Source organism: Trichomonas vaginalis, chromosome II (genome assembly GCF_026262505.1).
Source record: "Trichomonas vaginalis G3 chromosome II, whole genome shotgun sequence".
Lineage (NCBI taxonomy): Eukaryota > Parabasalia > Trichomonadida > Trichomonadidae > Trichomonas > Trichomonas vaginalis.
Window position 1 is genome coordinate 13,034,852 of NC_067204.1, and position 15,160 is coordinate 13,050,011.

Genomic DNA, 15,160 nt, shown 5'->3' on the forward strand with positions numbered 1-15,160 from the left:
TCGCGGCTTCCGCGAATTACAGATCAGCAAAGATTTGAATCAAAATCTTCGAACTAAGCCGCTCGCTTAGCTCGCGGCTTTCTTTATTATTTTAAATTTGCATATTTCCATCAAAAGTTCATAAGGTAAAAAATTTCGTTTATATTATTGCAAAATAAAATCTTCATTATCAAAATAATATTAAATGATAATATAATATAATTTATAAACAACTATTATTTAATAAAGTTTAATTGCCAAGGTTCATCTAATTCTTTGATTTTTAATGTTTTATGAATTTTATTTATCATGTATATATCTAATGAAGATTATATATGTAGAAATAAGTACCTTAATATGTACGTAAAAATTAATGAAATTTATTTTGAATGTAGAACCGAGCAATTTTCAAATTTTGTGCTTTTTTTGAATTTTCTCGATACCAGATAAGTTGTGTTGGCTAAATAATATATGGATACAATGTGTCTTATAGATGAATATATGCACAAAGTTTAAGAGGCCATTTTCTTTCAGAAACCGAGATTTGTGAATTTTTTCAAATTTTGTGCTTTTTTTGATATTGAAATTTCATTTCATTTTTTTGATGCATATCGATGCACCATGCGAACTTAAAGAAAGGCTATCTTATATAGATGCTATGAAAGCTGTCATTGATAACGAATGCCATGCAGGTTGTCCATATCAATTAAAAAAAATCCAAATTTAGGGGGAACAAAATTAAAATTCAGATGCAGTGCAGATAAATGTGAAGCATGTATCTCATTTCTAAAGGATGATGAAGAATATATCCTAACAGAATATAATGGAACACATAATCACAATCAAATCAAAGATGAGACAAAGAAATACCACACATTATCACAATGCTATCGTCGGGTACTTATTAATTTTATAAAACAGGGGGGTGATCCGAAAATGGCTCAAATTGAATGCGACAAAAAACTTGATCTGGATGATCCACTTAACAGGCCATCTTTTTTGAATGCATCTTCAGATCAAATGAAAACAATTCAGGAAAAAGGAAATAAAAAGATCAAAGGTATTCAAAAGTACGATGATAATCAATTCAAGTCAACTCAATTATTTAAGGGTATCAAAGAACAAGAGTCACCAAAAGATTTAATTTATTTCGATGTCGATAATTACAACAAACCAAAGAAATTAATCTTTTATTATGCTTCTTTCAAATTTCTGGACATAATCAAAATTGTGAAAGAGCATTTTATTGATGCAACCCATTCATTACTTGAATTTAAAATGTTGTTTTACATGATATCAGCCAAATTTCCAAATACACATGCATTCCCAATTTTTCAATTTGTCGTTTATCCAAACACTTCAGAAAATATTGCATTCTGTCTCAAGGCATTTTTTAACTGGGCAAAAGTAAAACCAAAATATTTTATGTCAGATTGTGCACAAGAAATCGAAAATGCGATTATCAACTCTTTTCCAGAAGTTATCCTTCATTGGTGTGCAGTTCATGTAATGAGGGCGTTCAGAAAAAATTTGAAAGATTATGCATTTGAGAGTTCAGACAAATTGATATTAGATACAAAAATGAACTATCTTGCATACGGCAGAAATGGCAAGAAAGAATGGATTGAACCAACGTTCAAAAAAATTCTGGAAATAGCCGAAAAATTCCCAGAATTTTCAAAATACATACAAAATCAATGGATATCAAACCAAGAAAGATGGACAGCCGCTGAAAGAGATGAAAATTTAGCTCTCACAAATAACATTTCAGAATCGATTAACAAAAAAATTAAATATTACTACTTTGGCGGAACAATTTTCATGAGATTTGATCGATTTGTGATGAAATTAATCGATTTTATCGTTCCTTCATTTTATTACAGAATTTCTCAAGATATAAGGCTCAGAGACAAAATTCCAAATCCGTTGCCATCTGAAAAAAAGCCAAAAAAGTCTACAATCAGACTGGATACAGAAAAATGTATAATGCTCACTGATAAAATTAAATCGTTAATAGTTAACTCATCAGCAAACTTAAATACGCTTCAATTGGGTTTAGATGACCTACTTGATAAAGTTGTCAAGGCAGCAAAGGTTCAAAAACGAATGACCCAGTATTTTTCGAAATTAAGTATCCCAATGGAAATCAAGCTTAGTATTCTCACGCAAATTACAGAATTTGGATGCAATACCCCTCAATTCATTGTTGAGAATGCCAAGTCTTTTCAAGATAAAATTATTACAGATTTCCACCTTCAAATTTATACAACATTATAAAAATTTATGAATAAAAACTTGATATAAAATAACATTTTTATTTTTACTAAGAAAAAAAAAGGTTTTTGATAATAAATTTATTTTATTTCGAAAAAGTAGCAATAATCGTAAAAGGGTATTGATAGGCTTGCTAAAGTAACTAATTTTAGCTGTCAAATACTTTTGTATTTTGAAGTAAATTAGTATAAATTTGTTTTTACTTTTATTTCGAAAAAGTAACAATAATCGTAAAAGGGTATTGATAGGCTTGCTAAAGTAACTAATTTTAGCTGTCAAATACTTTTGTATTTTGAAGTAAATTAGTATAAATTTGATATTATTTTAACTCCCTTTGAAAACCTCAATTTCCCATACAGAGGGAACGGGAATAGCATCCAATATTCCCTGAGAATGGTTGCGCATTCTCAGTTCCCTCTATATTTCGAACGAAGCTCTCATCGGTCTTTTTTTAATACTAAACGTTTTTTTCCCCTGTCACTTTTAGCTAAAATTTGGGTTTGCCAAATTTATTCTAAGTCAAAATCTGAATTCAAATGCCCTTTTCTTATTATGAAGCTTATATAAATTTTCGATACCATGGTAAACCAAATTGAGAGAAATTGAAAAAAATTTGATGAAATTCTCGTTACCCCAGTTTGCATGAAGATATCTTTATATGATGACTTTTCCATTATTAGCGAAATATACTTCACAAGGTTCATCGGATGCCTATGGACACTTGTTGCATCAGATGGTCAATTCTTAATAAGTTATGTATTACAAGATGAAAACAGACAAGTTAGCAAGGTAACTAATGAAAAAATGCTTTTTGAACAAATATATCCACTTTTGCCCAATGTATTTGCGGAACTAAAGGATATTGAAATTGATCAATCAGTTTCAGTCAATTATCATTATTATCCATGTGGTGATTTAGAATCATTCATCAAAAGTGGTGATGTTGCTGCTCTCACAACTGTTCAGCGCCTCAAAATTGCCTATGGAATTGCATTATCAATTAAAATTATGAATGATAATGGCCTTTATTTCAAATATCTAGCCTCATCCTCTGTTTTCCTTGATGAGAACTTTGAACCTCACATAACAAATTATGCTTTTCCCGTTTCAGAAGTTCATAAATCAATTCAAGATAATATTTTTGAACTTGGCTCAATATTCGAAAGTTTATCGGCAGACTCAAATGATTTCTTGTATCATCTTTCAATTCAGTGCAAGAAATCAAACATAAGCATAGAACAAATTTTAGAGAAAATCATTTCATTTTCTCGGACATTAGATGTATCAGATGAAGAAATATTTATCCAGTATATGCAGTTTGCTGAGTCCAATATTGCTGGTTCTGAGCATGGAAATTTAGAAAGTACTATCCAAGCTATGAAAGTTGGAAGTACTCATGCAAAGGACTTAATTGAATATATGGTTGACATGGAGTTCATTGAAGAATGCAAAAAGATATAGATGCATTCCTTTTACAGAGAATTTCTCTGTTATTTTATTATATTTATAATATATTGATTGTTTGTGTATAAATTTATCTTATTTTCATATTATGATATTTATATATTGCTATCAAGAGCTCCGCTGAAAGATTCTTCAAATTATGAAATTTATGAATGATTACATCTGAAAATTATTAAAATCTGTGATCGTAATAAAATATATCATTTAAATTCCAAAATTAAAAGCATAGTATAATAAAAGTGACAATTTCGGTAATGAAAGCAAGTAAGGATATGATTATGCTTGACCCAACTTGCTCGCCAAAGGTCACAGAAGATATCAGAACTGTGCTCGGATATCCTGAAATTGAAGTAAATCCTTCTAAGCGTCCTATTCAGTGCCCAAATTGTGGTAGAGATGGACATACTGAAAAACAATGTCCCGTACCAACCATGGAAAAACTTTTTGAACTTTTTGGTGCAAGATTATTCGATAACACTCCAACAGCTATAGAAGAAAAGCGCAAAATCATCCTTGAATATATGGAAAAATAATTTTCCATCGAATTTGCAATTTTACAGTTAATATATTAATTTTTTCTTGAAATATATTAGAAGAATAGATTTTTACATTAGATTTAGCCAAGCAGATATTACAAATATGATGAAATTGTTTTCTTAAGTCATATTTTAAATAAACATTTTTTTATCTTAAAATCATTCCATTTTCTTTTGGAATCCTCTTGGATTCTTCAAAATCTATCTTATTTGATAGAAACTACCTTTCCAGAAAAACAATGATTTTAGAAATTGTATTGAAAATGTGTACGTTTAAGAATTAGTCAGATGCGGTCTTTCCTAACTCAAAAGCATAGCTATGAGATAAGATCTCAGAATATCAATCCTAATGCATCAAAGAGAGTTCAGCGTAGACCATTAGCATTTGTTAGCAATCAACTGATTCAGCCACAAACTTTAATTTCAAAAACCACAACAATATTTGATAGTGATGATGAGGATGATGTCATTCCAGACGAAATAGATCTACAGATTCTTACTTCTCCAAAGAAAATTCAAGATAATGATGTCCAAATTAAATCAGAAGATGTTTTCGTTCATACAGAAATGCAAATCGGAGATCCCACAAACATACAAGATGTCATTGAATATGAAAACATTATATATAGATCTATGAGAATTAGAGAATTACAATTTCCACCTGTCATCTTCAAGCAGGCAATAACAAACTCCCAAAAAGGCCAAATGATAGACTGGATTGATAGATTACACTACAAGTCTCAATGCTGCACAACATCACTATATAGAGCAATCGGAATATTTAACAGAGCAATTAATCTTACAAATATAACTCCTGATTCTATGAGGCAATTTGCTGCTGCATCATTATTGATTGCATCTAAGATGGAAGATTTGCAACCTGTTTCAATTGATATTCTAATTCAATGTTCCAAAAACACTTTAAACAGAGAAGAGCTTGTCAGAAAAGAGATCCAACTGGCAAATATTACAGAGTTCGACTTTTGCTTCCCTACTCCATTATTCTTCCTTAATTATTTTCTCAGAATCAGTGGACAAACTCAAGAGTCAATGTTATTTGCCAGATATATTGTTGAAATGTGTCTTACCTCAGAGAAGTTTAATGATGTCAAAGCTTCAGCTATTGCTGCAACTGCGGTTGTTATAATGCGCGTTGTTTACAGTGAAACGCCATGGACCGAAGACCTAATGATGTTTTCAAGGTATTCATTAAAGGACCTTTCTTCCAATATTAGAGATGCATACGAGATCTTGACTGATCTTGAGCGGGAAGAATCAACCTTCATCAGATTAAAATATGGATCAGATACATATCAGAATGTTGCAGAGTTCGAAATCCCTGAAACTATTCTCCATTATATCGAATAAATTATTGTTTATTGATGTTATATTTAAATAAAATTGTCTTATTTTTGTAAAAAAAATTGAAATATGAAGTTTAAACCTTCTGGAAGAAAAAATTGGTGTATTTAGTTAAATTTATAAAATAAATCTAATGATTTACTGATAATAAATTTTTGTAATATAAAAGAAGTAAAGTCTCATAGACAGAAGGAAATTCGATCCGATTAATTACTGATTAGCTTCACCATTACCCTGCTGTGCCTGCGGTCTCCTCATGAAGAACTGCATAGCAAACATCATAAGCATTGGCATCATACTAGTCAATGCTGATTGTTGTGGCTGTGGTTTCTGTAATCTGTATGATGTAATTTTGCGTGTTGTTGTATCATAAAGTGTAAGAAGGATTGTTGTGCCATAGTTAATGTAAGAATACTGATAATTTTCTGTTGTGCCAACATCTGATTTCTTGGAGCAGTCAATAGCGAATTCTAATGTGGCTGAATTGGACTCAACTTTAACATTAGCGATAACACCTTCACAATCGATTTCAACTTTAGCAAGTGGAACAACAACGCCATCTTCATCAGCTCCGTGAATTTCTGTTGAAATGTGTGGATTTTCTGGTGTCTTTGAAATTCCTAATGTAAAATTAGCAATTTCAGAATTATCTGTTCCTTCTACTGAACCAGTAATTTGCCAGTTACCAAGAATTGGAGCAACTGGATCCTGTTTTTCACCAATACCAAAAAGGCAGACGAATGTTAAAAACATATGGTCAACGATAAATTGTAATTCAATTCTTGATCGCACTGATTTTTTTTTCGCATTGAATAAATTTTGTGCGAGAAATACTTGTCCAAAAATGATCTTTTTAGGATTGGCGTTGAGAGCATTAGCTTCATGTATTGCCAATTTGTTATAATTTTAAAATTTTAATTACAATAATCTTCAATTCTCTTCAGTTCTAAATAAAATCATTTGAATCAGAGCCACTTTCCAAGAAATCTAAATGAGTGTATAACTTAGCCAGCGCATATGCTCCTATACTTTGAAACTTTTTAATAGAGGTATTAATAATGGAAAAACAAATATTAAAATGTATTTAATGCATTTTTGTAGCGGGTGAAAATCAAAATATTCAGCCTGCTCATCAAATAAAGAAGATATAATGAATTATCAGTTAGTTGACTATTTTATATCTGCTTTTGCAATAATGCTGCTAAAAAGCACTATACATAACTATTGTGGTAAAGAAAAGCAATATTGCCGGTCCAACTTAAACGCATAAAAAAATACAATATTTTGCATTTAGTTAAAGATTTGTTTTTAATTCTATATATATTAAACAAGCAAATATAGCGGTAAATTGGGCTTATAAACTCAATTTCAAATAAAGGAATATTTTCTCCAAAATTTCTGTAAAAATTGGCTTATATTGTCCTAGTTAAGCATTCATATGTTCCATTTATAACCTGGTCAAAGTCAGAAATGTAATAATCTGCGATACTTCGTTTTAATGAATCGTATGGATCTGAAAACGCATCTTTGACGGCGCATGTGCGTAACCCTGCTTCCTGTGCTGATTGAAGTCCAACTGGAAGATCTTCAAAAGAAAGACAAACTTTTGGATCAAGTCCAAGATCTCTGCAAGCGTAAATGTATACATCTGGTAACGGCTTTGGTTTCTTCAGCTCTCCACATGTTCTAATCGATGAAACATATGAATAAACACCAAATTTTTTAAGTATTTCTATTGTTAATGGTCTACTGTTATTTGTTGCTATAGCAATTTTGATTCCTTTATCATGAAGATACTTTATGAACTTCATTGAATTTGGTTTTTCGCCTACCAAATTCATAAACCTATAATTGATACGTTCTAATAATTTTTGAGTTAATTCTTGTACGGATGCTTTTATTTTAAATCTTTTGATTATATATTCAAGTATCTGAATACCAGTCATTCCTGAAATGGAAGAAAAGAAATCAACAGGAACTTTATGTCCATAGCTTTCAATAAGGTCTCTATCTGATTGTTCCCATACATTCATTGAATCTATAAGGGTTCCATCCAAATCAAATACAACACCTTTAATTCCGTCTAACATTTTTGTAACCCGTTGTCACTTTTGGAAAATAAGGTTCGTCTCAATAACCCAGAAAATATGGTTTATTTCTATATTATATACAATAACCAACAAATGTTTAATTTGTTCGAGATGACATTTAGACCTAAATCTTAATACATAATATATTATAAAGTAATTCATTTTAAAGAAATTGTTTTGATTATAAATAAAACATTTTAACAATTCTTTACATCGATATTAACAGAGGCCAAAGCATCTACAATCCATTGTGGAATATTTCCATCAGGATATCTTACATTGAAGAAATCTCTTTCGTATTTTCCGAGCTCTTTCTTTTTAATTCCTTCTCTAAAATAAGATGTCAATCTGTTTTGGAATTCCACGTTATGAATAGACAACAATTGTCCACACATTGGCAAGTGTTGCATGTGGAACAAAGCAGTTCTTGTTACGTGCTTGCATGTCCAACATCCGCACTCTTTTTCAATTGGCTCGTCTTGCTCCTTCCATTTAGAAACGTGTTCGTTTCCTTTCCACATGAGAGCTGTTCCGAATCTGGCTGTTCTTGTTGGATAAACACAATCAAACATATCAACACCTAATGCAATGCAAACAGCGATATCTTCTGCGTATCCAACACCCATGCAGTAGCGCGGCATGTCCCTGGGAAGTTCTGTGACTGATGTCTTGACGGATTGCCAAAAGATCTCTTTTGCTTCGCCGCCAGAAAGTCCGCCAACAGCAAAACCACCGAGTTTATCTTTTCTTTTGACCATTTCTTGGGCACAGAACTTTCTTCTTTCTTGGATAAGTCCACCTTGAACAATTGCGAAGATCGCTTGGTCGTGTGGTCGCTCGTGAGCTTCAATTGCTCTGTCAAGCCATCTGATTGTTCGATACATCGCTTCTTCAACGCGAGGACCTGTCATAAGAGAAGGAACAACATCGTCGAGCATCATTGCAATGTTAGAGCCAATGGCATTTTGTATGTGTATGGAGTCTTCCGGTTTTAATAAAATTTCGGCGCCACTTGCGTGGGGAGCTGTAAATCTGACGCCTTCTTCTGTAACGGTGGAGAGCTTAGCAAGGGAAACCATCTGGAATCCGCCACTGTCGGTGAGCATTCCATGTGGCCAATTCATCCATTTGTGAAGTCCTCCAACTTCTTTAAGTAATTCTGGTCCTGGTCTGAGACCAAGATGGTACGTATTGCCTAATATGATTGGTGGATTGTGCGGAAGATCTAAAATCTGTTCTAGTGTAAGTCCTTTTAATGATCCTTGAGTTGCAACGGGCATGAAGATTGGTGTTTCAAAATAATAGTCATTTGGACGATGGAAACCCATTTTGGCGCATCTTGCTGGTCCGTCTTCTGCAAGAACTTCGAATTCAACGACTTTTTGCGCCATTTTTGAATCGTCACGTTTTTGACAATTTTGATTAAAAATCGTACCGTCATACTCTCAAATTTATGAATTAATTGTGAGCATCGCGTCAACAAAAATAAAAAGGTTTTAATGAGTATGATTCCTCAGCCTGCCGCTGTGACAATGATTGATAAAGGAAAATCAAGAAATGTCTTTCTTAAAATCGATCACCATAATGATAAAGGATTTATATTGTATGTAGGAGACTCTCCAAACTCAATTTTGTTTAAAACATCATATCCAATAAAAAGATCAATTGTAGAAGCTAAGCCTTCGGACCCTACCAAATGTTCTCTTCTTTTCCTTACTACAACTCAAGAAATCACATTCTCTTTCAAAACCCCTGAAGAAGCCAATTCATATTTAAAGTTTATTAGCGAAAAATCAGATGTTCATGCAGAAAACAGAGCAATTGAGCAACTTGATGAGGAAATGAAGCAAATGTGGCCTTTGCCAGGCGGAAATTACTTTTAATTTAAAGATGCAATTCAAATTGACTACTATCGTTCATTCCTATATACGCGTGAGCTGGTGTTCCAGATTGTTTCCTTATTATATTTAGATAATCGTGTTTTTATTTCCAAATTAATTCATGATACATTCAAATACAGATTTTTCAAAGTGTAGTTTTACTTTAATGTAAGAAGATCATATGTACTTCATTCTAGTTACTATTATACAACTCTTTTATATTATACAATAAATATATCTTGTTTGTTAAACAATTTACGCCATTTTTCTAATACGCATAGTGAACTGTTACAATTCTTATGCAAAGAGATTCATTTGCACCAAAACAATTATGAATCATTTTTTAATATTTGCATGAAACTCATTTTATTAAGCGCTTTGAATGCAGCTTGCTTATTTAATTCATAATACATGGTCATATTAATAGTTTAGATGGAGTTTTCCTATTGCAGGATGTATCAATTTGGAATATTTTATGTAATGAGGATATATTCACAAAAGAGAATCTGTTCTATCTAGATGAAAAAAGGAAATTCATGGCATATGTTATATTTACATTCATACATACAAATAACAAAATAGTTTTATATGAATATCTTGTTTGAGTTCGTAATATTAAGCTTCATAATTTAGGAAATAGATATATTAATATTTATTCAATGCCTGACCATTATCACCTTACTAACTCAAAACTAAGAAAAGCAGAAAAATAAATTTTAGAAAGTAAAAACAAACAAAAATTTTGGTGAAAAAAGTTAAATTTCGCTGAGATCAAGACGATGAATTGTGCAATACAATGCTCTTCGAGTATGAGGTGTCATATCGCACAAAATTGTGTCAAATAGCGTGTATCCTTCTTTAAACAAGGATAATTCCTTTGGAAATGTTGTTCCTTCTGCGACCAAGATCACATACATTGGTCTCCAATTGAAAACGTTTGTAATCAAATCTAAAAATGATGGAGCTTTTCTGTACTCAATAAGAACTGCAGTCTTGAAGAGGTCCTTAGATGAAAGTAGATTAACGATACTATCATCGGATGAGTCATTGACAAACTCGACATTTTCGATTTGATTATTTTTCGCAGTTTTCTTTGAATGTTCGATGGCATGGTTGTCATTATCTACACAGGTCAACTTTTTGACATGTTCATGCAAACAGAGTGATAAAAATCCGTAATTTGAATTCAAAGAGATTAATTCTTCGATTCCAAGCACATGGATCATTTCATTCAAATACTTAATAAACTCTTGGAATGCGGATATGTTTGGTGGTAAATATATTGATTGTTTGACCTTAAAATCTATATCATATATTTTTTGATGCAAAGTAAGGGATCCTTTGAGGATTGTTAGGATATTCTTAGATACTATACAAAGATTTTCGTATGATTCATAGGCAGAAGTTAGTTGGTCTTGGATATCTTTTGGTATCTCCTTATGGGATTCAATAGTTATTATATTTCCTGTTTCAGCTATTTGTATATTCAATGCTGTCCAATATCCTGAGCCTGTGAGGCGTTCATATGGCATTATTTTGGTATGGGAAATTATATTTTTGAATATTTTGACTATTTCATATACTTCTAGGGGAAAACATGATGTGTTTTGTAGGGGTACTATGAATGGAGCAGATTTTGTTCCACTTATAAAGCCAATATCTGGTTGATTTGATTGATTAAAACCAATGCTGAGAACACAGCGATTACAAAAGAAATTTAGTAATGGAGAAGGTAAAACAGTTATATTAGGGAACTGAGTATTAAATAAACTGGATATTTCTTTCATAGTCGCCAATTCTTTTGTCCTGATTTGAGCAGGATACGGAATATTAGCGAATGGAGTTAGAATTTCTGTGTCCGAAGTCGGAATAACTTCGTAAACAGTGCTGAGCTCCTTCATCTTTTTCCTTGCCTCTTGGATATCTTTGCCGATTTTAATGATTTTGAGGCCATCGTTCTTAATCCTTATTTTCTTAAGCTTTTCTGTTCCGTTTAACAGATCTTCCTGGTTATCAAATTTTATGATAAAATGTTTTTTATCAGAATCGCGTTGTAAATATGAATAATCTATTGCACAGGAATGCTTCAGAAAATTGTTTATTTGCTTATCATTCCATTGATTATCGAATCCCTCAACATATAGACTCAAAGGCCCAGATGTGAAAGCTCCCATTTATTTAAAAAGTGACAAATATTCCAAATCAAATTGTTTGTATTTTCAAATTTGTGAAGGAATCAAAATCTTTTGTATAAAAAATCGAACTTGTTTGTTCATAATTATAGCACCTCTATATGACCTAAACGATAATTTTAAACTTTGAACAAATAAAAATTGACAATCATACATTGAAAAATTTGAATGGTTTAAAAAATCCCGCAGTATGCGATCTGAAAGAAATTGCCAATTCTGTGATATCAAGGTATTTCTCGTAAATTTATTTTCAATGAATATAAATTCCGTTTTTCACCTTTTCAAATGGTTATGCCACATAAATTTCATAAAATAAGTTTGTGCCATACAATAAATGTACTTGCTTTTTGTTATATATTTTGCTATTTTAACAAAACTGAAGTGTCTGTAAGAATCACGAATCATTTCTTCCGGAATATATATTAAGGAGCAATGATATTTATATAAATTAGATTTATGTCTATGGTACATCCTAACCTATTGAAATAAATTATCTTGGTTCAAGAAATAATTAAAATGCGAATGAGAGCTATTACAAAATTCATTCATTAGAGTTTTTGATAGTCTGAAAATCTCAACTGATAAATTATGAGTTTGTTGCTCATAACTGATTTTGCTATCACGCTTCATACTATATGAATTGTGAAATTATTGGTATATTTATTTTAACGAAATGATTACACAAAGAGTAAAAGGCAATAAATCATGATTGTGTTTCCCTCATTCATGCTAAAATCTTTATTATATCCTTCTAATTAATGCAATTATCATGAATGTTATTTCATTCAAGTTGAACATCATAAATCATGATTAAAATCGGTGCGTTTAATTCTCACTGCTAATGATACGAAAAAAAATTAGACAATTTTAATATTTATATTATTGATTTAGTAGTGAATCAATTCAGATCCATAATGTTTGTTTTGGGGCAAATTAAAGCTTCTCATTGTGATTGTATGAAATTTAGATCAATAAAATAAATGAGAATAATTGTATTTTAAAAATAAATGAGTTAACTGATATTAAATGAGTTATATTTTATATATACTATTGTGAACATATGAAGAACATGATTCAATGAGTAATGATCAGAACCAAATAGAAAAAATCGAGGTTATTTACCTTAGGTGATAGAGATCCTGTACTAACATTAGCAATGCTTGCCGATGATTAATGCAGCAAACTGAAATTTGGACTAAACGATTTCATCAAAATCGTTTTCGGAAAGAGATCATTAAATAAAAGTATGAAAAATATATGCTCCATATAGAGATATAAAAATAAAGCACAATGATCACTGAAATGAATCTCATGGACAAATTGGATATTGTTGAAAGTTATTCAAACTTTGATCAACAACGATCATGAGAAATATGATAAGTAGCTTTAAATGTGAGCCAAAAGATATATAAAAAGCAAAATAAAAAAGAGAAATTCAGATAAGAAGGACAAATTCTCCTAATTCTTTATAATAAGTAAGATTCAAAAATAATAACCAATTTAAGAAGATGATCCAGATGATGTGGATATCGAAGAAGAAGATGTATAGCTAGAGCTAGATGTAACGCTACTAGATGGTGTTGATGTAGAAATATCAGAATCAGTATGCTCTACTGGTGGCGGTGGAGCTGATGGAACAGCTGGAACTACTGGTGGATTTTCTGGTGGTGGAGGTGGTGGTGTCTGCTTTGGCTCCTCCTTTGGCTTCTCTTCAGCCGGTGGAGCTGGTTTTGGTTCTGGAGCTGGAGCTGGCTTCTCTTCTTTCTTTGGAGCCTGCTTTTCCTGCTTTGGAGCCTCGTCTGTTTCCTTGCACATCAAGTAAAACTAAAAAAAAATAATTGAGAGAATGTAATTCTTAAAAATGAAATGCTACGAAATGATAACCTTTGTGTATGATATCATAAAAGAGCTATATTTCCGCCGAAAACAATAAGAAAAAGCGATGAATCGATTTGAACAAAATTAATTGAGTAAAATGTATTTCTTTATTATATGCAAGTAAATATATCTTCTTGCTTTCAAAAACTAAAATTAAATACTTGAGTTCACTTTTTGAAGGAAATAGGACGTTAGTGATATCACATGTAACGATAGAAATTGTTTACAAACCACTCACGGTAGAATTCAAAACACTTATATTTCTTCAACGAGAAGCTATTCCAGAATAAAAGTTCACTAAATGTCAATACTTTGGGATGATAAATCGATTCTAATTCACAAATCATTTAAAATGTTTAATTTTGGTGAAGAATTCTCTGACCAAATTCATGAATTCTAAAAAGCTGCATGCATTTGGGGATTTGAATGATTTTATAAGCTGAACCAAAATATTTAAAAGACAATGCTTGAGAATATAATTGAAATTATTTCGATCGAATCTTCAAAGCATATTTCTGAGACCTAGGAGGTGAAAAATATATTCATTCACCTTTAATGAATTTGTATTGAAAATGATATTTCTATAATTCAAAAAAATTCTTAATTTTGTTCAAAATAATGAAACAAAAATAAGTTAAAATAACTTCAAAAGAATTCCTCGAAGCATTATATTCACCTAAATCAAAGTGTAATAGTCCAATCTTCCAAACTAACACAGCGAAAAAAAGCAGATCTCCGAGAAAAAGTTATAAAAAGTGAGATTGCAATTTATAAAAATAAGGATGTCAATTTGGAAGAAAAGTGAGAAAATTCCTAAAATGCTAAAAATGAATTTTCCAAACGTACTTTTTTATCTCATTTTTTTGATTTTGAAAAAAATTTGGAGAGAAGATCTCTTCGTTTTTGAATTTTGTCACGATGGTTTTAAAGTATATTAGACACATGTATTGATATTACTATTTTTGTATATTTTGAGAGAAAATCCCTAAAAAGTGCGAAAATCTGAGACGGTTTGAGAAAATATATAAACTATTGAAAATTTGAATTAAACTTCTAATTTGGAAAAAAGAAATTTGGAAAGAAGAAAATTCAAAAATCGAGATTTAGACTCAGTATCAAATGGAGAACAAAATGTTTCTTCATATGAAGGAAAAATTTTCTTGAAAAGAAATAGAGTTTTTAAAATTTTATTGTATGTAATGAAATAAACAAATATTAAAATTATTTTTTGATAACAAGAAAATTCCCAACAGAAAATATTTGAGACAAAGAAAAAAAGAAAATTGAAAAATATTACTCTCCTTTACATTTCATGAGATTTTCAATTTATTTTCATAAAATTGACAATTTTATACGTTTAGACATAATTGGTAAGTGATTTTGCTTGAAATAAAAATTATTGTTTGTTTACAGCTATCAAATAGATTTTTGCTATTTTGATTAAAATTTGTTAATCAAATTAATAATTTTTTTCTAAATATCTTAAATATCTGGATCACTCACTG

General features: G+C 30.9%; 10 protein-coding genes across 10 annotated transcripts, besides 1 other annotated feature; 5 read left to right on the top strand and 5 right to left on the bottom strand.

Annotated features, from left to right (window-relative positions):
* Positions 1 to 2,758: part of a mobile genetic element that runs on past the window's edge.
* TVAGG3_0536710 (MULE transposase domain-containing protein) lies at positions 916 to 2,256 on the top strand (the record flags this gene model as incomplete). Its single annotated transcript, XM_001326207.2, has 1 exon — positions 916 to 2,256. The coding sequence occupies one exon, from the start codon at positions 916 to 918 to the stop codon at positions 2,254 to 2,256; it is 1,341 nt and encodes a 446-aa protein (XP_001326242.2).
* A 137-nt stretch (positions 2,759 to 2,895) lies between the features above and the next one.
* Positions 2,896 to 3,714, top strand: TVAGG3_0536720 (protein kinase-like (PK-like) family; the record flags this gene model as incomplete). The annotated part of the gene is made up of 1 exon (XM_001326206.1): positions 2,896 to 3,714. One exon carries the CDS (start codon positions 2,896 to 2,898, stop codon positions 3,712 to 3,714), a length of 819 nt encoding a protein of 272 aa, XP_001326241.1.
* Positions 3,715 to 3,950: 236 nt separating this feature from the next.
* On the top strand, positions 3,951 to 4,471 carry TVAGG3_0536730 (retrovirus zinc finger-like domains family; the record flags this gene model as incomplete). The annotated part of the gene is made up of 1 exon (XM_051237771.1): positions 3,996 to 4,250. One exon carries the CDS (start codon positions 3,996 to 3,998, stop codon positions 4,248 to 4,250), a length of 255 nt encoding a protein of 84 aa, XP_051095595.1.
* A 70-nt stretch (positions 4,472 to 4,541) lies between these two features.
* TVAGG3_0536740 (cell division) lies at positions 4,542 to 5,621 on the top strand (the record flags this gene model as incomplete). Its single annotated transcript, XM_001326205.1, has 1 exon — positions 4,542 to 5,621. The coding sequence occupies one exon, from the start codon at positions 4,542 to 4,544 to the stop codon at positions 5,619 to 5,621; it is 1,080 nt and encodes a 359-aa protein (XP_001326240.1).
* Positions 5,622 to 5,780: 159 nt separating this feature from the next.
* On the bottom strand, positions 5,781 to 6,368 carry TVAGG3_0536750 (uncharacterized protein; the record flags this gene model as incomplete). The annotated part of the gene is made up of 1 exon (XM_001326204.2): positions 5,826 to 6,368. One exon carries the CDS (start codon positions 6,366 to 6,368, stop codon positions 5,826 to 5,828), a length of 543 nt encoding a protein of 180 aa, XP_001326239.1.
* Positions 6,369 to 7,027: 659 nt separating this feature from the next.
* TVAGG3_0536760 (pseudouridine 5'-phosphatase protein) lies at positions 7,028 to 7,705 on the bottom strand (the record flags this gene model as incomplete). Its single annotated transcript, XM_001326203.1, has 1 exon — positions 7,028 to 7,705. The coding sequence occupies one exon, from the start codon at positions 7,703 to 7,705 to the stop codon at positions 7,028 to 7,030; it is 678 nt and encodes a 225-aa protein (XP_001326238.1).
* Positions 7,706 to 7,902: 197 nt separating this feature from the next.
* Positions 7,903 to 9,096, bottom strand: TVAGG3_0536770 (queuine tRNA-ribosyltransferase catalytic subunit 1 family; the record flags this gene model as incomplete). Its single annotated transcript, XM_001326202.1, has 1 exon — positions 7,903 to 9,096. The coding sequence occupies one exon, from the start codon at positions 9,094 to 9,096 to the stop codon at positions 7,903 to 7,905; it is 1,194 nt and encodes a 397-aa protein (XP_001326237.1).
* Positions 9,097 to 9,197: 101 nt separating this feature from the next.
* TVAGG3_0536780 (uncharacterized protein) lies at positions 9,198 to 9,842 on the top strand (the record flags this gene model as incomplete). Its single annotated transcript, XM_001326201.1, has 1 exon — positions 9,205 to 9,588. The coding sequence occupies one exon, from the start codon at positions 9,205 to 9,207 to the stop codon at positions 9,586 to 9,588; it is 384 nt and encodes a 127-aa protein (XP_001326236.1).
* Positions 9,843 to 10,151: 309 nt separating this feature from the next.
* On the bottom strand, positions 10,152 to 11,759 carry TVAGG3_0536790 (S-adenosylmethionine-dependent tRNA (m5U54) methyltransferase protein; the record flags this gene model as incomplete). Its single annotated transcript, XM_001326200.1, has 1 exon — positions 10,341 to 11,759. The coding sequence occupies one exon, from the start codon at positions 11,757 to 11,759 to the stop codon at positions 10,341 to 10,343; it is 1,419 nt and encodes a 472-aa protein (XP_001326235.1).
* A 1,072-nt stretch (positions 11,760 to 12,831) lies between these two features.
* On the bottom strand, positions 12,832 to 13,629 carry TVAGG3_0536800 (uncharacterized protein; the record flags this gene model as incomplete). Its single annotated transcript, XM_001326199.2, has 1 exon — positions 13,278 to 13,592. One exon carries the CDS (start codon positions 13,590 to 13,592, stop codon positions 13,278 to 13,280), a length of 315 nt encoding a protein of 104 aa, XP_001326234.1.
* Positions 13,630 to 15,160: the final 1,531 nt, after the last annotated feature.